This window comes from Mizuhopecten yessoensis, unplaced genomic scaffold (genome assembly GCF_002113885.1).
Source record: "Mizuhopecten yessoensis strain PY_sf001 unplaced genomic scaffold, ASM211388v2 scaffold716347, whole genome shotgun sequence".
In the NCBI taxonomy this organism is placed as follows: Eukaryota; Metazoa; Mollusca; class Bivalvia; order Pectinida; family Pectinidae; genus Mizuhopecten; species Mizuhopecten yessoensis.
In genome coordinates, this window is record NW_018480071.1 from 121,956 (window position 1) to 146,613 (window position 24,658).

The window sequence follows — 24,658 nt, forward strand, 5'->3', positions numbered from 1 at the left end:
ACCAATCTTATTGAAATGACACTTCTACTGTCCAAATTTCATATTCAGAATATGCAAAGTGTCACAATCATACGAACGCTTAAATGCATATGTTTGTCGAATATGCCGATACGAAGCTGACTACCACAGCAGAATACAAAAGTAATCAAACATCCTTCATCACACTGTCTGAACCGGGACGATAGTAAATTAACATAACATTTTATAAACAAATATTGGTTAACGCTGAAGGGACTCTTATATAACGTTACCTGTATCAAACCGTATCCAAATCAATATCGTTATTGGAATGATAGTGAAAGAATGCATCTGTACTGTTTTTAGTACGTAAAAAATAACTATCATTACCAATTACAAAACAAAATAATCTTCACGAAAATAATGTATAACCCTGCATATAGACCGTCAATGTGTTTATTCTAGCGCACAAAAATAGCCCATTGTCTCATTTAAATCATTAAGTGCATTAATGAATTGGCACGCCACTGTCAAATGCAAATGAAAAACATTTACATAAACACCAATTAATTAATTAATGCAATCAGATTCAAGCGAAGTAAACAACGCGTGAAACGCTGAAACAAGAATATCGTTTAGAGGCAAGGCACGCTTGATTTAAATAGTAACAATATAGATGAAGGGACATGACAAAATAATCTAATATATATTCAATAAGAAGAAAACACAAGACTTGGAATAACGTCAACACAAAATGACGAAAGTGGAGCTCAAAGATGATACAAGTAATATTACCAAATGCATCACACTTATTTAATAACATAATATAAGTATTGTCATCAATGGAATGATGTTAAATCATTTCGGTTTAAACGAGTGTAATGACATTGTTTGATCAATTAAAGTATGATTAATCCCGAATGAAATTGTGATGTTGAACTTATTGTGTACATCGTATTAAAAACAAGATGTGATTAAGAAAACATTTATATACATTTTTCATTGATATGTTGATGTTAGATTGTTAAATCATTATTATCACATACCTGTTGAATCTTGTTATAGTAATACAAGCAATTTTCAAACCATGAAATACAACTTTCTGTATTGCACATGTGCAATACGGATGGTTGTATTTACCTTCTAGCCGGAACTACTTTTTATAGGAATCCCCTTGTCATGGCAAACTGAAAAGTTCCCAGTATTTGCAAACAATATCAAAGTTTATAGAATCTTTGTATCGATCTCTATCAAATACGGAAGGTATGTGATAAAAGCAAGACCACACACTTGTGTTTTTCTTACGAATCAGAAAGCATTCGATGAATGCTACCTAATTCGTTAGAAAAACACAAGTGTGTGTTCTTGCATATGTATTGCAAGGTTTGACATTGTGTGATAATCAATATTAGTTTTCTGTGATCTTTTAATGTTTGATGATAGAGAAACATATTACTTTTACCAACCAACAGGAATATTTGCACCTACAATGGAGGTGAACAAATCGTTTTTAATGATTTGAAAGCCGTATCAGCATACAAAACTAAGTAAAACAGCATACATTATGTACGGAACACCGAAGTTTTGGAACCAATACAAAGTACAGCACGAGAGCCTACTCCTCATATATTTTTATCGTACGATGAACATTTAACTTGAATTAAGGATCGATATTTGTGTTTATCGACTATAAAGTTTATTTACCGATTACAGTACGGATTGTATTAAAGTCAATATATAATGTTTAACACCCATTCGTGGTGTGGGTGAACATGCGGAAACGTGACCGGGTATAGTGATCACGTGATGAATTTATTTGTACATATATCAATCTTCATAACACCATCTGTTTAATTAATAGGAAATCAATTAATTAGGTTTCATTGCCAGCGTATTCGTGACGTAGATCAAATAGTAAGCTTTGACTGTGCCTTGTTGTCCAGGAATAGGGACAAGGCATGAGGAAAGTGTATATTGGGGAGACAGAAATTTTGTCATGCTGAGAAAAAAATATTGACCCTGCTGAAGTGTTTTAGAGTGCTCTAATCTGGGATCTGAGATAAATAGATCTCCTTCTACACGATCTTGTATATGTCATTGCTGATATTCAAGTAAAAGAACTTAAATTAATTGACAAATTTTATATCAAAACTCATCTTAACGCACCAAAAACGGTACTTTCCCGGGCAAATATAAAATCGTCTTTTTGTGACTTCAATGATGTGATTGTATATGTGACCGGGTTGAATACTGTGCTTTTCGTTTTGGCAGGATATTTCTGTGAAATAACACTTAAAAGTTGGCATTAGTGTCGACATGTTTAAAGGAGGCAAAAACACAAACAAAACTCCTCCAGCAGACACACATACATTTACGCATGATTTATACATATTGAGGTGCCCCTTTCCAAAATATTGGCTGTTAATATGACGCTAGATTGACTGTTTATATGATGATAGATTAGATAAATCCAAAAGTTTAAAAGGATGATTTCGTTCGGATCTGAAGTTTTACCAGCATAGAACTGTAGGAAGATCCTATAGTGTGTTATATTAGCTGGTGATAATGTTTTGTTTTTTAACACATGATGCCATCTGTATATATTGCTGTTTTTATTATAGTGTTGAAAAGTATAAAAAGTACAATTCTATTATTAAAGTAGGTTGTAAATGTCTCAATTTAAATTTGTTCTTTTGTTATGACTATACATTTTATGATTTTAACTCGATTTAATCAAATTAGTAATCAGTTGTGTTTTGATCGTGAAGTAACGGTCTTAAGCTGATGATGAGCTTTACTGTTAAATTATCTTATTGTCTATAAACATATGTTCCTATCTGTTAAATTATCGTTTGGAGTTGCCGCTGTTAGTTTGTAACGTTTTAAATGTACGGTATGTTTTAAGGAGACTGTACGGCATATCTTGATGTATTTGTTTCGGGATGTTATCTAAAGTATGTGTTGTTCTTTAGAAAGTCTTGTTTAAAAAAACGTTGAGCTCTATCTTAACCATCTAATTACCTCACTTGTTTATGTTTTAACGGGATGGCAGAGTCTATCTTAACCATCTAATTACCTCACTTGGTTACGTTTTAACGGGATGGCAGAGTTTATTTTAACCATCTAATTACCTCACTTGTTTACGTTTTAACGGGATGGTAGAGTTTATCTTAACCATCTAATTACCTGACTTGTTTACGTTTTAACGGGATGGCAGAGTTTATCTTAACCATATAATTACTTCACTTGGTTAATTTTAACGGGATGGCAGAGTTTATCTTAACCATCTAATTACCTCACTTGGTTACGTTTTAACGGGATGGCAGAGTTTATCTGAACCATCTAATTACCTAACTTGTTTACGTTTTAACGGATATGTATAATTCGTTGGAACAGACGGGGACGTGGTATTTTTTTGAACTGTTAAAGTGTATTTTAGTGTTTTTTTTATCAAGATAGTATTATCCTGAAATTGTGTTTTCATGGATAGTGTCATTTAAAATTGATGTTTTTTTCTGATAGAAGTTGTGATTGGTGTTGAGCGGAAATCGGCGTCTAAAGTCTATAGTGGTTTATTCTGTGTGTTTAATCTGATAGTTCATGTCTCAGACAAATGTTTTATATTTCATATCTTTTATAAATAATGAACTTTGTTTCAGGCGATCGCAGGTCCATGTGAAAACATTGCGTGTCCATCTAATTCGAAATGTATTGTGCTGAATAGCGGGAAGACAACCTGTGCTGCGATCGGTAAGTCTGTCAAAGTAATGCCATAAAACATTGTTGTAATCAACACTAACACTTTATATATTATAACTGATACATATTGTTTAACAAAAGCTTCGAGATTTTTTATGTAATTTTGATATTGTTGATAAATAGTGTTTCAATTGTAAAGAAAATTCAAGATTAGTTATTTAATTGAATGAAGTACTACTAATATCTATTTACACCGCGACAGATATTCTTTTCAAAAACTGGCCGTCAGTTTCGAGAAAATTGAAAAGAAATCTACATCAGTATAACCGTTCCACATTATAATAACGACATACTAAAACGACCACTTTACAATGGTTTTGGTGTGTATTGTGCACTGCATATCTGTTTAGTGTAACCGGAACATTTGATAATAATTTAAATAAATCAGTTTACTTTAATATTGATTTAAACAATAAAGCACTTCCAAATGTCAATATGCCTATCGCTGTTAAAATGTACCAAATGTAATTCCTTCCGGGTATGTAAGTAAAGAAATACGATATTGTCTTTGCATTCCAATCTTTAATCCATTTGACAGAGAAGACCTTGGAGAGAGGGTTGTCCTCTCACGACTTCGCAAAGGACAGACATTTCACACTTTTGCGTAATTGCTTCCTTGAGAGGATCACCCAATTTGCCTTTCATAAGACGAACATATGACTGTGTCTCACATGTTTATCAAAAGTGCTGATTTTAGATAGATTCGGAATTAATGTTATGACTGATTTAAAAAATACTTGAAAATGTTGTATACCATAAAATTGGAATTGTTATAATGATATCGGACATTTCCATTGTGCGCTTAGGTATGCAGGTTTTGTTACTCAATCGACTTCCATTTGGTATGCAAACTTTGCGAAGTGTCCCTTATTAATGCGAGACTCGCTATGACTGAACTGTTGCTGGCCCGTTAAGCAACTAACAACTAAAGAACAACTAATTAACTAACTAAATAAAACCTAACTATCAATTGACAGAGTGTCCAGAACCCGCCGAATATTACAATGCGTATATAACAACTCCGGAGATATCAAGGAGTTTTGGATCAACCCTTCAATACGCATGTCCGACGGGCTACGCCTGGGTAGGTGGAGTTGTAACGTGTTCAACTGCTGGATCCTGGCAGAGTGAAGGTCAAATCGAAGGCTGCTTAGGTAATAAACATATTTATACTTATAGTTGTTATCGCATGTGGTTGTCTAACGTTTATCTTTAAAAGGTCGATACCTGCTGGTCGATCTTTAAATCCTTTTGTATACCGTAACCTTAATAGTTACAACTATGTATTTTGGTTAGTGGCACAGTTCATAGTATAATAACTTAAATCATTAATTACATTTAAATTTACCGATACTCTCTTATGTTTACATTCCATTCCATACGGTAGTTTTGATTTCCATCTTTTTGGTCCGTAACAGCATCAGTGGTCACATCAGGACAAACCTGTACTGTGCATTTTTATCATTTCAATCACTAAATAAGTGTATGTGTGTTACCTTATTATTATTCCGTCTTTTCGTATTGCAGAGTTATCTGCACTCGTGAGCAGGTATTGATTGTTACGTCATTTGTTTGAGAGAGTAACGTCATCATTTTTTGAGAAAACGACGTAATTTTCTCACACAAACCAATGACGTAACAATCATTACCCGCTCACAAGAGAAGATAACTCTGCAATATAGAAAGACGGAATTGCTATATATTCATAACAAATTGTAGCATTTAAAAATTTAAAAACAAAAGAGATTTTTACAATATGTTTCCAGAAAAAAATCTTCAATTCAACGTTTTCTACCACGGCGTGAGGGCATGTCCGTGTAAGGGCTCGCACAACTTAATCCTTTACTATATCTTATTACCAAGCTTTTGAGCTAATGGCGTTAATATTTGAAGTTCAACACTAGTGATATCTGTCTAGATTCACAGATACATACCAGACAAAGGATTCGAAAGGCATTTTTTGGTAAGTTTGCTGGCATATAAGAGCGCTACATGCGTCTGCTTTTGACAACCGGAAGTTTACAAGCCAAACCGGTGAAGTGGGACGAGAACACACCTTGACATTTGACCCCATTTGACCCCATATCAATCCGCCATTATATTTTCAAATCTACTCAATCTATAAAGTTTTCTAAAGTTCAATATCTGTAGATTTCAGTCAATGCTGAATATGTCAACAATTAACTATTCAGATTACTCAGAGGCATTGTATTAACCCAATTTTAGGTAGGTATTACAATCGTATGAATCACATGCGGATAGGCTGATTGAGTTGTGTGAGTCTTGTAAGCATTTTGACTCAGTATTAATTATATATAAAAACAAAATTGAAAACGCAAAAAGCATACATAGCTAATCGCTTGTAAAGTCATCATTTCCGTTTTTTCAGCACATATGAGTTAATTAAATCTAGATTTTCTTATTTGTATATTATACCATACAAACGACTTATCATTGATCTATGACGCGTTTTAAACAGGACTTAAACAAATTGGTTTCTGTCTATTTTACATGGTATATAATATCGTTTATTGACATAATGTGTTGCCAACATTGGTTTTGATAAAGCTTCAATACATATAAACAAATGGCAACAACATCAATTACACAAGTATTTTAACAGTTTTTGTTATTTAATTCGACAGTTCTCGCCCCTGGGAGTAATTGTGCATCGGATACTACATGTTCGCCTGTTGTCTCTGCTAAGTGTAAATCGGATGTGTGCGTTTGTCCTGCTGGGTTCTCATATCTTCCAGACACATCTGCATGTACAAGAGGTGAGTATACAACACAGATCTGACACGTCAATCCTTCAGGTAAGGAATTGAGGAAATAATATGATTGATGAAACCTTATGCATGTTGTACGAAACAACTTATTGGGAAAACCTTGAAGGAATAAGGTTTTGCCTCTGTGGTCTGTTTTAGGGGACACAAGAGCGACAAAAAATATCTGATACACCCATTGCAACATTTTTTTTAAATTTTGTTTTCTAAAGTCTTGTTTTACGAACCCTAACTTTTGACCTAAGCAGTGAACTTTCGCCAGAGTTGACTAGGGTAATGTGTTCTTTCCCGAGGCTTAGACTTCCCAAGTTAGTAGAAAGGGTATTTCGGGTATTCCCTGCCACACGTTGAGCAGTAAGGGTAATTGCAACCGTTGTCAATATAATGCCACCGGGTTAACACCCTTGCAGTAGGCCTGCGATAAGCACTTTAGCCAAGAGGTATTTACGCCAACCTCATGTATCACATTACACACACATATATATTACACAAATCGAGACACGTACTTGAATAACCTTAGCCTATGATGTTAAAACCAAATAAAAACCAATCATCCGTTGTTTTTACCAATCTCTCCCACCTGGTCTATACGTCTGTCTACACTACTTAACACCTTAAAACATTTCATTAAGATTCAAACACACCATGTTATAATGAGATTAAATCTTTAAATGGCCTCTGTTTAAAAAAACAAATGTTTTATGAAAGGCAACATGGTTTGTTCAAATGGATAACCTTGACAGAGTCACAGAGGTCAAATGTTTCAAAACGTTTAAATGTCCTCTGCTCAATAAAACAAATTCACAGGATGATGATATTGCTTGGATGGACGGCTACCAATTTAGTTCAACTGAATGCCGTTGATGGGCTTTTTAAAGTCACAGAGGTTAAATGTTTTAACTGGTTCTTTTGAAGGATCAAGTGCCATATGTTATGATACTGAGTCAGTAGTTTTATTTGGTATATTTAAATATATCTGACCTTAGTCAATTTTAAGGTGACAAAGAGTGTTATTTATAACAGGTGAGTTAGACTGCCACTGGGTTTGAAAAAAATCAGTTTATTTATAAAATACAAAGTTCCCATTTCTTACCATTTCATATATTGTTTTATGAAACCTGCGTCCATTCATAAACGACATACGAAATAATATGAAAATTTACTCCAGATGTGTTTAATAACTACTTAAATTTCATAAAAAAGAGAGAAAGGGAACGAAATGCTCCAATGAACATATATTTTCTAAACTAATTGATTTGACTTTGAATATACTTACAGATTGCAAAAGTCTTTTCAACTCCGGAGTTCAATCAAACGGTGTATATGAAATTACACCTGACGGGATTAACTCTGTTAACACCCTTTGTGACATGGAAAATGGTGGATGGACGGTATTTGAGAGACGCTTTATTGGAAACGTTGATTTTATGTTGGAATGGGACGCCTACCGTCAATTTTTCGGCTCACTGAATGGCGATTTCTGGCTTGGTTTAGATTACCTCCACGCACTAACTGTCGCAGACAGTGATATTTATTTTGATTTCACGACTTCTGCGAACCAACCATTTTATGCAAGATACCATAATTTCAGTGTTGCTGACAACCATACACTATTCAAGATATCCATGTCAAGCGTTTATGAAATTACGCCGGAATATTCGAATATTCGTAATGGAGGTTTCTACGATCACAATAATATGTATTTCTCTACTCCACAACATGATAATGATATTTCTGCTACTAATTGTGCATCAACACGCGGCGCCTGGTGGTGGAACAAATGCTACACTTTTGGAATGTTTCTCAAGTCATTCAACTTTATGAAAATGTATATGGGATATAATGACACGTACGTGTACTTCAAGGAGACTACAATGAAAGTGAGACGTACGAAATAGAACGGACAACAGGATGTTACCCGTTTGCTTTATTTTCACAATTACTAACCTGTCTTTAACACGATCTGTGATACGGCGAGCTGAGAACATGGCTCAACAGCAAGACTTTAAAAAAAACATAGTATTCTTGTTTAACAGTCAAACACACACATGTCATGTACCTGCAGGTAGGGCGTAATAATTGTACTTGCTGCCCCCTTTGCATGATCGTAAGAGGCGACTAAATTTGGGATCTTATCTTTACTCTTCTTTATGAACAATTTTCTTCTTCCTAATGTCTCCCTTGACAATGCCTCACTTTTGGCTTTAGTTGAGCGTTTGCCCGTGTGAGGAAGGCTTTGGGTTCTGTCCCCTGGCCGAGACATACCAGAGTCTGTAAAAATGGTAGTTTCTACTCCTGCCTAACGCTCAGAAACTTAGGAGTGGGACGACTGGTTCGCCCGTTGTCAGTATAGTGTGACCGGTTGGGGTGTCCTGCTTGGTGTCTTCGGCAAAATGTTTCACTATAAAGTCGGCATCAGTTCCGCGCTATAACAAGGAGACGAACACGAACATATCGCAACCTCCTAAAACACACACGCATACACTACACGCATGCATCTTGCACATAGGGAAGACCGTCCTTAAATGAACATAGCTGTTGATAGGACGTCAAACAATATTAAACAAAACCAAAACTACACGTGTCATACTGATTTTCATGAACATAATCATATCGTTTAAACAGTGAATGTCAAAAACTGACAGTTTAAAAAACACCTACTATGAGTGGGAGTCAGCGGTAAGATAACATCATGCGTGCAGAAAACTCTGACGGTATGAAGGAATGGTCGACAGAGAGAACTACTGTTCAAGGGAATGATACTTTCTTGAATTATGGCGCCGGACAATTTATATGTTTACTGTTGTGTTTAAGCAATTAACGACAATTTTGCTTCTCATACAGGGTAAAAAATTCTCTATTTGATCACAGAAGTAGTAATAAAACCATAAAATTACATTTGCTATCTATGGAGTGGCGCATTTTTGACTTCATCTAGGTCTCGTTGGGGTCAATTTATAAATCTGATCATTTGCTTGTTCCAAACTCACAACTGTGGTTGAAGAAGAGATCTCACCAGTCCGTCAATCTTTTGCATATCCAATTTTTAGAATGAGACAAGACATGAAGTCGAGACAAGAAGTGTTACAGACTGACAGGTTTATCACCAACGAATTATTTAGAGTTAACTGTCAATGTCGCATAAGGTTTGAAGGTTCGATAATAAAATGACATATACATAGTCGAAATAATTCCCGAACAATACATAGGAACATTGCTACAGATATGATCAGATGATAAGGTTCGGCTTAAATTAATATAATTTGACAATGACAATATCCTTTATTCCTTATGAACATTAAGAATTTATGTTGGAAAACCAAGATTAACATTTTCTTCATGTTGTGTACGTTTTCGGTAAAAATGATATTTTAAATATATTGAAACTGTTTGTGTGAACTCCGCTGGGAACAAAAAAAAAGCAGTAATAAATCTGCCCTTCTATTTGGCTGATATATCAACATGTTTTATTGAACATTAACCAAAGCCTTTATCACCAGCTTCATTTCTGCTACCTTTTAATTTTTTAAAGAAACCATATTAGGGTCCTCGGTGACATATTGGATGCTCAAGTTATTCATTTGTAAATAATTATAAAAATCTTTGATGCGTATTTACCTTGCTTCGCAACACTTCGTGTTAGCTTCTGGTTTTAGAAAATTGATTGAAGTAACGTTTTCTTTCCCCCCCCCTAAAAAAGGAATATGATTCATGTCTCAAGCTGTTTGTGTGTGATGTGTTTGAGAAGGAAGCATAGTTCTAGATTAATACGCCATGCACTTGAATTGTAAAGTTTTTTATAAACAATATTATCAGTACGGCTCGAAGTCATCATAAATAACTTCATATGTTAATGACCATTGATGTGTAATTGTGCTACGTCGCCATACTTTTCCTTATATTGATAGATTATGCTTGATAACACGTAAAAGTGATAAGTGAATTAGGTGACTGGTCATTACAGTGTACCTCTTTGGTGACTTTAAATTTTAAACTTCTTATCAAAGCGTCATAGAAAGGTACTGAACTCATAGTATTGCACACCTAATGCGGATACCGTTATGTCTTACGTGTTCCGGTTGACATCGGTTTTTACTTAAATATTCAAATTAATATTTTTTCACCAGAGTCGCTGGCCTAGGTTTGTTGATGCTCGGCTGAATAATTAATTGGGCTCTATCGATAAAAAAAATATGTGTATAACAGAGTAAATATTTTATTCTTTTTGTATGGGTAGACTGCATTCAACAATTTTTCCAGCTAAGTTGGCACAAGTGATACAGAAGAAATATAGTTTGATACATCAAACGCATTAAGCTTTGTAAAGCAAAATTGGAAGACATGTGTTAACAATACGAACATATTCTCTCTGCTAGCTTTATTGTTGTACAAAGACAGCTCACGATGACCTCAAAACGAACTTACTTTATCTCGCATCCTTGTTGGTATGTTTTCAGCCATATAGAACAGCAAATATACAATGTACATGATCTATCATGTATACTGTTATTACTTGCTATTATTATGAGAAAAAATACATCCGTATGACCACCGAGCTAAGTTGTAAATACTCCGATGTAATATATATGCGCATCATCTTTTTTATTATGTCATTGGAATAAGAATAATATATACATGATAGTTTGACATCATTTGACGCCAATAGACACATCTGTCTGATTCGAGGTAACAGTATGAATAAAAATATCGTTTGCCTTTCAGTTTTAAATTAATTGTTTTCCCGATATTTCTAATTGTTTTATACATTTGCCGTGAAAAATTAAACAAACAACATTCACGATTTCATGTGATAAGGGTTACTTGTGTTTAATCCATGTATATTTTGTTCATATAACTGCACACGACTGTGTAAGAGAGATTGCGAACCACACCTTTTCTTTCTCATTTTATCTTGTGTGTGTCTGACATACAATGGTTAAAAATATAACTGATTTCAGTTTGCTGATAACACTTTGTTGCATTTTTTGTGTTTTCTCAGACCTAAAACAGCATGATATGATTTGCAGATTTAAGAAACGTTTTTAAAAAGGATTAATGATTCTAAGCAAGATATGTTTCGTCAATGTATTATATATTTTGATTTAGCAATTACTTGAAGATGGACCTATTTAGTAAATGATGATATAAGGTCAGTCTCTAATATAATTCTTATTACCGTTAGCAGGATATTTCCGCAAAATTAATATTTTCGCGATTTTGCGGATCAATTACACTATTGCGAAATTACGATCTGGAGAATAATATGTGAGCGTAAAATTCAACCGCGATAATTAACTTTTTTTACCGCATTGTAGTCATCAAATAGCGGGCACGTGGTTGTGACGTTGTAAACATAGCGAGTAATGATATTTGATAATATATATTATCATACCTTATAGTTTTGTTGATGATTTGTTGTTCAATATGCTTTGTTAAAGCCCATTCATTTGTCTATGACACTTTATATGGCGAATGCCCCGTCTCTGTGCGAAAACACTACAAAGCTTAAGTTTCTTTAAATGTCTAGTTTGCGAAATCATGATATCGCGTAAAATACTTTTCTAATTTCTGGTTAAAAATCCACGAGAAAATTGAAGCTCGCGTAAAAAACCTTTAGAGTCAAGAGTCCTTTTTCATGAAGCCATTTTCAGACTTGTTATTGACTTGCGAACCAATGTTCTTGAAACTCAGTTGAAACGGACATGGTCAGATAGTCAAGTGTAGTACTTGAAAATGGTTATTGGCATTTGTCTCTTATACCTACAATGTATGTCCGAATAACTGACAGAATGTTAATTTCAATATTTCAATCACAGGAACAAAAAATTGGGCTTGAACAAAGAATCTGAGTTGTTAGCATGATATTAGGGGCCAATGTGATCTTAACCTGTAGAAAGTATATGTATTAACATGGTTGATGGAACAGTTACTGTAATGAGGAAACATTACATCAGCACATGCTTATTTGTATGATGAAATGGTACATATTTAATATATATGATAAAATTGTACATATGCAATATATGATAAAATTGTACATATGTAACATGTAATTAGGACGTATATAATTGATCATTCGCTTCTTACCGTTGAATAATACTGTGTCTGGTATACCGTTGTTATTGGCTCACATTGTTAATACAAGTTTTACTGTTAAATGTTTTCCTGTCGCCTTATATGATGATTGTTGACGTGTAAATATCAGTTTGTATTTAGAGGAAAGCAATATCCATTATATAAATATAAATATAACAATGAAGAATTATTAAAAAATGAAGTTCAAAACGTTTTCATTTCTATTTGCATTGTATTGTACAGAAAACTGCTTTGGCGATTTAACTCTCCAAGAGGAGACAACGTTAGATAAACATTGGTACCATATGTTCTTTTTCAACGCCTTCCATCATCATTCACGCCTCACTGATTAAACAACATTTAATACAACGCCTTCCATCTTCGTTCACACTTCATTGATTACACAACATTTAACACAACGCCTTCCATCTTAATTCACACCTCACTGATTTTACAACATTTAATACAACGCCTTCCATCTTAATTCACACCTCACTGATAACAACATTTAATACAGCGCCTTCCTTCATCATTCACACCTCACTGATTACACAACATTTAATACAACGCCTTACATCTCCATTCACACCTCCCTGATTGCATGATATTTAATACATGTTCTTCCATCTTCATTCACACTTCACCGATTACACAACATTTAATGCAGTGCCTTCCATATTCATTCAAACCTCACTGATAACACAACATTTAATACAGCGCCTTCCATCATCATCCACACCTCACTGATAACACAACATTTAATATAACGTCTTCCATCTTCATTCACACCTCACTGATAACAACATTTAATACAGCGCCTTCCTTCATCATTCACACCTCACTGATTACACAACATTTAATACAAAGCCTTTTATCTTCATTCACACTTCACTGATAACAACATTTAATACAGCGCCTTCCATCATCATCCACACCTCACTGATTACACAACATTTAATACAAAGCCTTCCATCTTCATTCACACTTCACTGATAAGACAACATTTATTACAACGCCTTCCTTCTTCATTCACACCTCACTGATTTTACAACATTTAATACAACGCCTTCCATCTTCATTCACCCCTCACTGATTACATGATATTTAATACATGTTCTTCCATCTTCATTCACACTTCACTGATTACACAACATTTAATACAACGCCTTCCATCATCATCCACACCTCACTGATTAAACAACATTTAATACAACACCTTCCATCTTCATTCACATCTCACTGATTTTACAACATTTAATACAACGTCTTCCATCTTTATTGACACCTCACTGAATTTACAACATTTATTACAATGCCTTCCATCTTCATTCACACCTCACTGGTTTTACAAATTTTAATACAACGCCTTCCATCATCATTCACACCCCTCTAATTACCCAACATTTGATACAACCCCTTCCATCATCATTCACACCTCACTGATTACACAACATTTGATACAACGCCTTCCATCTTCATTCACACCTCACTGGTTTTACAAAATTTAATACAACGCCTTCCATCATAATTCACACCTCACTGATTACACAACATTTAATACAACGACTTACATCTCCATTCACACCTCATTGATTACATTATATTTAATACATATTCTTCCATCATCATTCACGCCTCACTGATTTCAAAACGTTTAATCTGCGCCCTTCCATCTTTATTCTCACCCTGACTGATTACAAAACAATAACACACGCCCTTCAATCTTCATTCACACCTCACTACTTACACAACATTTAATTCACGTTCTTCCATCTTCATTCTCACCTCACAAATTATACAACATTTAATACACTTTCCCATTCCCCTAACACTGATTAGGGTATCTCTATATCACACGCCCAGCAATGCTTTGCTTGGAGCAAATATAAGTTAACCTTCGCACATCATTGTTGTGACATTTCCATTCTTAACTCACTCATTCCACGGCGTTTGCAATGCACGACCTGGGAATACCCCTAACAACAATTAGCTAAATGCATCCCCCTGGTTGCGATTCAATGACGATTATGAGCTATGAATACTTAATGAGATAGCTAATGTTGATTGTGTTCATGTTCCGTGTGATATATTTTTCAATTCTAAAAAAACAATGAAAAACATTTACAGAATATTGATAATGCGCATTTTAATGGTTGAATAAACAAACACCTTTCTGAAACGCATCTATTTTCACATCACCATTACGGTATTTCCATAGTTTTTTTACTAATGCCCATAAATAATTGAGCCTTAGAAAGTTATATTATAATATTTCCAGTGGGCGTTAAAGCGTTCTATTCCATTCTATATAACCGTTAAATTTGCTTGAATTTGTTTTTTATTTTACAACAATAGAAAGCAATATGTGGACTTTGTTATCTCACAGGGCCTATTTGTCACTTTCTTGTGAATTTCACAACTGGACAATAAAGATGCCAAACGAAAGTGGTAATTGTCGGTAATAATACTCCACTCGAGAAAGAAAGCCGATGTAATCCAGTATCCAGCTAAATCTAAACTAAAATATAAGAAAATCGTTGTTTTGTCAAAGACCTTGCATCAAATGATAGATGACACTCAGAATGTTAACTAAATCAAAAAACTATTTAACAAAATGATCCTACATCTGGATATGTATATATTTACTCGTCAAATTTACCTGTTTACTGTACAGAAAATTACCAGACATGCCTGTATAAAATACAGATTACCAACGACTATTGGTTTTCCCTAGTTCTTTTTTCTTTGTGTCTTCACTCAGTTTTGTAACTATACATTCAGTACATAGTTCTGAACGATGCATCACGATTGTGGAGCCTTGTAAATTAAATTTGACAAACCTCAGAAAAACGTTTTGTAAGCTTGTGATGGGTAGCTTGCCAGGTCTGTAGAGCTGGCGGAAGCAGGTTTGTTCTTTCTGTTGGACCACGAAGCGAGATATTCCATATGGATATAAAACAAAGAAGACTTTATAACAGGATAATAGTCCTCTGGTAATTTGTAGTAAACAGAGACAGAAAACAATTCATTTGAGTTATCTCAATGTCCATAGGCAAACAAAATTATACAGATATGTCACCGAGGGGCATCATTATACTAGATTGGTTTTGTTTTGTTTAACGTCCTATTAACAGCTATGGTCATCTAATGTCGTCATTATACTGGATCATGTACACCTATATTTTTCGTCGATAATAAGGGACCTACATATAATCCCATTTAATGAGTGACGTCATGAAGGGTCCAACATGGGATGCATGAAATGTTAACCATTTTGATGAAATGCTCTGCCAACCTGACTTTAGTGGATGTTTTGTATGTTTTTCCTTCTTTGTCGATGTTTTCGTACTTCTGGTTGATGACTTTTTAAAAATACATGCGTGACGCTTCTCCGGACCTTTCACTCTGCTGTGATAGATGTAAGTAAAACCAGCACTGTTCCGAACCTAATCGACGTATATAGGAAGTATATGTCATGGTATTCCCAGGCAGTTATCGTGCTGTTTGAGGCCTTCTACTTATCTGGGTTTGAGCTTCAGACCACTCGCTCTCCCATGATTTTCGGTTCGATCCCCAGCGGTGGCGGAAAAAAGAGAGTGATGTCTGACATCCTTCACTAGAGAAACAGCATTTGTTCCCTTCGCGGCGTCGTAAAACATACTCTACGGTGTTCACTTTGTCGTTGACAATGTACACGACGTTAAATGAAGATTATTTATTTATCATTTTTTAATTTAATAATAACAAAAATCACCAGAATTAATAAGTTCAGAAGCACTAATTCAAAACTTCGTTCGTTGATACAAAATGACGATCAGATTATCCTTATTTCTGCAGCATATGGCCTTCTCGTACACTTATTACTCATTAGTGGTAATAGAGCTCAAACGAATTTCAGCCAAGTTGTGGAAAAGCTTAACATCCTCTATTAGGAAGTGAAACGCCCTGCCCAAATTCAAGAACGACATAAAAACTCCCCTCTTCACGTCTGCATTTTAGGTTCTTTGTACAAATGTCGTGTACATACCATCCTTTATTTATTCGTTTATGTGCACATTCAGGTTATCATTTTCTTGCTTTATGTAAGATGGTGATTGTTAGCCTTTTTTGTTTAACAATTATAACTAATGCTATTATCCATATGTTGTAAAGCGCTTTAAAGTAATTTTACAAATTATATACGGCGCTATATAAATGTGTAAAATAATAATAGTAATTAATATCCTGGTCTAAAGTGTTCCAAAGTAATTACAGTAAGCTGCATGTAGGACCCATTATAACAAGTAAAGCAGTGTTTATAAGCCCATTAGTTGCTCCTGGTATTTAATACGTTGCTCAACATACATACTATCATATTTAAACTAGGTCAAACTATTGAATCCGCACAGAACGAGTGACATTGGAATTAAATCAAGTTAGTTGTATACCCAGCAATTTACTTCGCCCGCATCCTAAAGGTTTGAAGACTTGTTTCCCATTAGTGGGACTGTTGATTTTCCAGAAGTTGTTTCAAAGGTAACTGAACCCGCTCGATGTGATTTTATACTTAATACTAGGGATATAAATATACAATTTAAAAAAAGGTATCAGTTACCAGATACTTGATACATGAACGTTATAATGATAAACAGGTTACCCGTCTTGGGAAAGAAATGCACGATATAAAAAAGAATAAGTAACCTAATACGTCATAATGTTGACAAAGTTACAGGCATGTCCCCACAGACGCGTTGACGTTCAATCATATGACTTCCAGTGTGAACTGCGTCAATGCACAATGGAATCAAGTTAATTGGTTATATCACTGATCTTGAGAAAGTAGCACAATTGTGAACAACTTATACATAAGTGAACACCAAATCTTCCAATGTTAAAACATATGTTTAATTACCAGACATTTAACAGAACCTGACCGTATAAGCGGTCTTTGGATTGCCTCTACATGTAAATGTACTTTTGTGGTCATCGTATGCATAACTATATGCTTCAGGACACCTGCTTTTGAAGAAATCGGCGCCGGGGAATGATGGGCACGTTTGTGGCGTGTTGTGTGCGTTACGACAGCAGTAGTCGTCCCGTCCAGTAGCTTCACATGCGCTCTTGCATGCAATCACTTGGCCTCCATAGATTTGCTTGAAAGAAAAAAGAAGTTTAAAACAATACCATTTACACAATGATATAAAAGGGAACAAACGCCCCGTGATTGCTGAAGCTATATTCCGTCTTTGCGTATTGCAGAGTTATCTTCTCTTGTGAACAGGTATTGAGTGTTACGTCATTTGTTTGTGTGAGAAAAATACGTCGTTTTCTCAAAAATTGATGACGTTACTCTCACAAACAAATGACGTAACACTCAATACCTGCTCACAAGAGAATATAACTCTGCAATACGCAAAGACGGAATGGAGAAGCAAAGGCTGACCCGTTGTATTTAGATGTAGTTCCATGTTTACCGAAATCTCATATATACAAAATGTGTAAATATGTGTTCAATTACATTTTTATAAATTTATAATTGAATATATGTCTTCATTTATTGTTTATAACTTCACGGTACAAATACAGAACAGGATCGGACAATCAGTAAAAACTTTTTATTCAAGGAGGGCTATATTTCCATATACTCTTATTGTGCTTCCATTATCCCGAAATTAACTGATTTACTTCACAAAGATTCTGCCTTTTTAGTACAGAAGTGTACCCGGATATTGCAGTTGTGAATGTTTACTCAAGGTATTAAAACTTACGTATGTTTACTCCAGCTATAAATATTTACGTATGTTTACTCCAGGTATAAATAATTACGTATGTTTACTCCAGGTATAAATAATTACGTATGTTTATCCCCGGTATAAATATTCACGTATGTTTACTCCAGGTATAATTACTTACATAGTTGTTTTACTTATTTTTTATAGTCTATGAAATAATAAATTCCTAAGCTATGTCCTCCACACGAATACCTATCTTAACCGCAAACCTCTCCACGACATCAGGTTAACAACACATGTAGGTAATTTTGTTTACTGCATTTTCATCTTTTTCATCGATTTTTTGTTTATTTTACTTTCACATTGTATTTGAAAAGAAAATTTATATAAATGATTCTTTGATCAATCTGTTTCCAAGAACAGTTTTCTTGTTTGATATCGTTCTCTTTATATTATCTATATCTGTTTGTAATGCATTACTATATAATAAATACATGTCAATAATAGTTAGTGAAAATCTATTATTTAAAAACGCCATACTCTTTGCTCTCCAGGACATTGCTGGTTTAAGTCGGTGTAGCATCCCGCCCTGGCACAATAGTACTGTCCGTGGTGATTAGTGTCGTAGGAGCCAGCTACTGGTTGGATAGTCATCATAATGTTGAACCCATCCACTAAACTCAAATCGTAAAAGTCCTCTCCTCCCCATCCATCCAGGGTGAACTCGGCGAGCGTTGCTGGGGGTCTGCCTGTCCGTCCGTTACACTGTATGCCTCCGCAATCGCCAGTCTGACATTGTCCACTTCCCGTACAATGGGTTCTCCCCCAAATACGACCATTCCAATGATCCACCACGGTAAACGACCTACGGGCGCCAGCTCTCATCTCCCATCCGCCTTCATAAATGCAATCAGGTATAATTATTATCAGCAACATAAAAGACGTTTTTCCCCCTTTCTCAATCTGTAGCTAGCCATATGACCACATTTAAAGGTATCCCTTCCCCATTTGCTAGCTTACCTGACGAACGTTTTCGGTATACCTTCTCTTTTTTTAGCCCACAATCGACAGATAGATTATCGAATTTTTTTTTATTCAAATCACCCTTCGTACTCCGCGTCCGTGGTCTGGTGTCCGTCCGTCCTCATTACGTCTTACCCTAACAATTACTGTTAGCAATATTTCTAAAAAAGAGCCAGGTATATTTCTAAAATTTCACATCTTTCTCAAATCTCACAGGAATGTTCCCAATTATCCCTAAATATGTATATCAAAGTTTGGGAGTGATGGAAAAACCTAAATGGCCGAAAGGTAGCCATCTTTATTTTTGAGAGTTTAAATTTACTAGCCATATTTCTCAAACATGACATGAAGGATTTTTTCTCAAATTTCAATTGAAAGTTTCCCATGGTTCCCAAGCCCTGCATATCGAATTCTGGGTCTGATCAGAAAACAAAGATGAACGGCAGAGATGACGGACAGCCATCTTGTATTTTGAGAGTTGAAGTTTGTTAGCTCTGTATTTAGTTTAGTTGTATTTTTGTTTAACGTCCTATCAACAGCTAAGGTCATCTAAGGATGTGCCTACATGTGTGTTGTGATTGCCTGCTTCTGGGTATGTGTGTCGGAGACAGGGTATTTTGGTGTAATAGCCCCTTGTGATAGCGCGGATCTGAAGCCGACTTTATAGTGCTATCTCACTGAAATACCACGCCGAAGGCACCCAGTACAGCATTCTGCCCGGTCACATTATACGGACAAAAAGTGAACCAGTTGTTTCCATTACCCTTAATGCTGAACGTTAAGCATGGAATAACAACTACCATTCTTAAGGAATTTAGTATTTCCCGGCCTGGGGACAGAAAACATTGCCTTCCTCACCTGGGCAAGCGCTCAACATGAAAGCTAAAAGTGAGATATTTGCCACGCAAGGTAGTTAGAAGAAGAAAGAAATGTTTAGTTCCTAATAATGTAATGATAGCTCTATATCTCAGAAAGTACTGGAGAGATCCTTCCCAAGGTTCACTTGAAAATTTCATTAGTCCCGAGCTAGGCATAGGGCATTTTTTGGTCTGATCAGAAAGCCAAGGCGGCCAATAGGCAGCTATCTTGGATTTTGAGAGACAAGGATTGTTAGCACTACTTCTCACAAAGTGCTAATGGGATCTTTCTAAAATTATACATGCAAGTTTCCAAAGGTCCCCTCTTCTGCATATCGATTTTTGGAACTGATCAGAAAACAGGATGACAACCAGACAGTCTCCTTCAATGTCAATAGTTCCATTATGTGTATGTTCCCCTTTGTTAACTGGTTACAAATACATGTAGTCCTGATAATTTGTCGGTCATATAGTGATTGATACCGTTTCCAGTTTTGTAAAAAATACAAATGCTTAGTATTTTGCATATAGTTATGCAGTAATATCATTTGTCACAGTGGAAAAATAGCGTATGACATTTCAAGGTTTGAATCAATGTTTAAAATCCCCGTTTAGGGTTTTCAACATTGGACCTATAAGGAAAAAATAGAACGAAGAAGGCAAAAGATCCTCTTTTGTAAGTCTGATAAAGATACTTGTACTTTGATGGTGACGCCAAGATCCCTGAAGATCCCTCTTGTATAGTTGAGAAAAATGTTCCTTTGTATGTTTACGGCCTGGCATATATATTCTCCATTGTCCGATATATGTATATAGAGCATGTAGTTTTCGAGTCACACCATGTAACTATGTACACCTATTTACAGGCCTTAAGGTAAAGATAGATATTCATCGCTTTTGTCATTTGTGTACATACCTTAAGAGGGATATTTCATAAATCTATCATTTTTTCGACTGTATCAAAGAGTTGAAAACAGTTTTTTTCCTGTGACATTCACGTGAAATCCTCTATATAAGTAATACGTCATTTACATTATGGCCCCTATTTCGTTTATTTCTAAAAGAGATACTATTTTTTCAGTTCATTACCGATGAATATTATGAATTTCTTATAAAAACAAAATAAATTTGCACAAACCATTATATTGTGCAGCAACTTCAACCAATCAGAAATTAGGCGCCAAACATTCCGTATGCGACGACATCACTTCTTGTTTTTTAGGGTATAAGATATAAATTAACCTGAATATATCCAGCATTTGGTAAATGGCAAAACTTAAATTACTATTGATAAAGATGGAACAACGATAGCGTTACGGACTTGTTGTGGAGGAAATCATGTTGCCGTAAAATTATCAGAACTATGGGAAACTTTCATTTATAATTCTAGAAAGATCCCGTTAGCACCTTCCGAGAAGTTATAACTGTATATGTATATAACGGCATGGTGTAGCCACACGTTGATACAAAATTGCATACCTCCTAGCGGTGTCTGGCCATTGTTTCCGTAGGCGGCGGCCCACACTGTATAGGAACAGTGGTTCTCAACGTGAAAGGTATGATCAGCGAGACAGACTGTGGCGGCTGACACCAGCAGGGTTAGGGAGGCAAGCATCTGGAAATACAAAGGAACTGTTAACCTTCAAAGTTTCCTTTGAGATATTTCGTAATCCACTAAGAAAAAAACGTTTGTTAAAAAGGAAGATAAAATATTGTAACTCACTTGGTAATATTGCACTCATCATTATTTTGGGAATGATATTCGAAGATAGTGTTCAAGTTTTTCTTTTAAGAAATGATTAGACGTTAAGATGTATGGTTGAAGGAGTGTCATGATTGTTGGTTTGTCTGAAACAAATCCGTAAGTAATTTTGATTGTGTTAATATACATCTACAATTTTTACTCTATCCAAAAATAACTCGTTAAGTTTATGATACACAACCTTTACCATGATTTAACTATCAAGAATGAGCTAGTCCTTTATTTGCCGTGAGTTAATTTAAAAACTGAAACACCTCTTCTTCTCCTTCTTCTTCTTCTTATGGTGCACGGGCTCCATCAATGGTGATGTTTATGTCCTCTGAAGACTAAGCCCCTATGGAGTTATGGAATGTTTTTTCTCTCTCACAGACATGACTGAGCCAATCAGATGATAGGTGGGCAGGGCTTGTACAGACCTGACCCTCCACGTTGATACGGCAGCTCTCGATGATAAATATGTTCTTTTTGATGTGCGTTTTATACAATGTAAACATGAGAATTAAGGACCTATCGAGTCCCTTGTCCAACTCGACAATGTTTCCCTCGGCGTCGGAAACAGTCGTGGTATAATGCAAAAATAGGGTGGTCGGGTGGCGTAGTAGATAGCGCACTTGCCTTTCACCAAGGCGGCCGGGTTTCGATTCCCCGATCGGACGTGTAAAGGTATGCAGTCACCTGCCAGACCATATGAGTTTTCTCCGGGTACTTCGGTGTCAACCCCCGCGCACTAACAACCGGACCAACACGAATGGCTAGTATAAGTTGATAAACTTGTTCCATTATTGTTGCTCTTTCCGTACCGCAACTCCGGTCCGGATTCCGTACCGGATGTACTTATTAGACTCGCCCCCGCGCATAAAACAAAATGGCGGATTATTAATGTACTTTTTAGACAAAGTGTAACTGCCGCAAGAATTAAACAGGTAACCGTGAACAAATATTTTTGTTGTTTCATGTTCTGGTTCATAGACAAACACCCCTTCATTTTCGCAGCATATTGACTAACTGGCAGCTGATAATGACTGAGAAATCGACATTTGTCTGGCAATAAACGATACGATTCTTTGTATTTAACACAGCGTTGTAGTGCAGGTTTGAAATGGGGATTGATTATGGTTACGAATGTGGAGTCGTTGAATTTTTTTCTAAATACAAGAAGATTTCATCATGACTTATATTAGAATATTCAAATGTACTTCCATAAGTCTCAACAAATATCTGATGATGAATTTACGAGTGTTCTTTCGAATTAAGTTGCCGCCATCTTGTTTACATTTGAGGCACCAAACGCAAACATCTTGCGGCAAATGCGAAAACATTAAGTCACATAATAAAAAAGTGTACTCTGCACAAATAAAATAATTTCTTCCAAACTGATGGGTTCTGATTTTAGCGACAATTTTTTTTTTCGCGACAGTCTCGTGCGATAACCAACTAAACATCAGGCAGGTTACATCAAAGTCTCTTGTCGGTAGTACACGACAACGGGGATGAGACGGCCCTTTATTTTGTCGTCTGTACACGAGAACGGGGACCAGGCTGACATATTGTTGTCGTGTGTACACGACAACGGTACGGAAAGAGTTAAATAAATAAAGTTTCTATTTTTATATGAAAAAAATGTGTCTCGCCAAGGTTTTAACATTGAAACCGATTTGTAATTGTCTTACCGTGATTGGAGGAGTTCCAAGTTGCCAATGACTGTTGTAGGGAGACGCGTGTCTTTTATAAGACAGGCTTATCGCGGTACGGTGATAAGGAGCACTCGCCTACATGACCTCGTACTCGTTAGCATATGAATGTAGAGGAGGAGTACTGACACAGCACTGTCCCACCCTCACCCCTCTCGACATCACCCCTCAATTCGAGGAGGAAAGGCGGTTTTTTCTTGGTGAATTGTTGTCGGAGTGCAATATTGAAATTAATTTGATCGTCAAAACCAAGCAAACGAACAAACAACAAAATTCATATTCACATCGCATCTCCATGACAACAGAAGATGGTCGTCATCGGAAAATTACAAAACAAATGAGATAATATTAACACAGTAGTAAACAACAGGAACACAAACTAAAACGCGGTGAGAATATGTCGCTTTCGATAAAGGGTTTTAAATAAAATAAATAGAACATATCAATGAGAAAAAATGACAATAGATGGCAATGTAAAAATGAACAAAAATAACTGGTTGCATTTTACTTTTCTCACAAAGCGCAAGACTAAAAAACAGTCTAGTAAGGTATTTTAAGCTGGGTTAAGTATATGCTATGAAATACCGCAACAATTCCCGAAATCATTATGGTGACCCTTGAATAAACTCAACTAGTGTTGAAAACGTTCCTCCTTTTTAGCTCACAGTTAATGTACACTATTGTACAGCTATCTTATATGTTCTCCTTAGTTGGTTCTGTGATTTGTATAATTTAAGTTGGTGTCGGATAGGGTTAAAAGTTACTTGTTAAGAATAGGTCTGCAAAAGATAAGAAAGCTTCCACGTTTGTGTGGCGCCAACATATAACCCACTGAGCGCAGGGGTCACACTAGAAACACTTGCGTTTGTACTGGCCTCACACTCGACACACTTGTGTTTGTACTGGCCTCACACTCGACACACTTGTGTTTGCCCTGGCCTCACACTCGACACACTTGTGTTTGTACTGGCCTCACACTCGACACACTTGTGTTTGTACTGGCCTCACACTCGGCACACTTGTGTTTGCCCTGGCC

The 24,658-nt window shown here is 35.7% G+C and overlaps 1 protein-coding gene across 1 annotated transcript; it reads right to left on the reverse strand.

Annotated features, from left to right (window-relative positions):
* Window positions 1-17,440: 17,440 nt before the first annotated feature.
* LOC110443479 (pathogenesis-related protein 5-like) lies at window positions 17,441-23,663 on the reverse strand. Its single transcript, XM_021487705.1, has 4 exons — window positions 23,602-23,663; window positions 21,649-21,784; window positions 18,830-19,185; window positions 17,441-17,710 (listed from the first exon to the last, which is right to left on the reverse strand). Exons 2-4 carry the CDS (start codon window positions 21,782-21,784, stop codon window positions 17,477-17,479), a joined length of 726 nt encoding a protein of 241 aa, XP_021343380.1. The 5' UTR covers window positions 23,602-23,663; the 3' UTR covers window positions 17,441-17,476.
* Window positions 23,664-24,658: the final 995 nt, after the last annotated feature.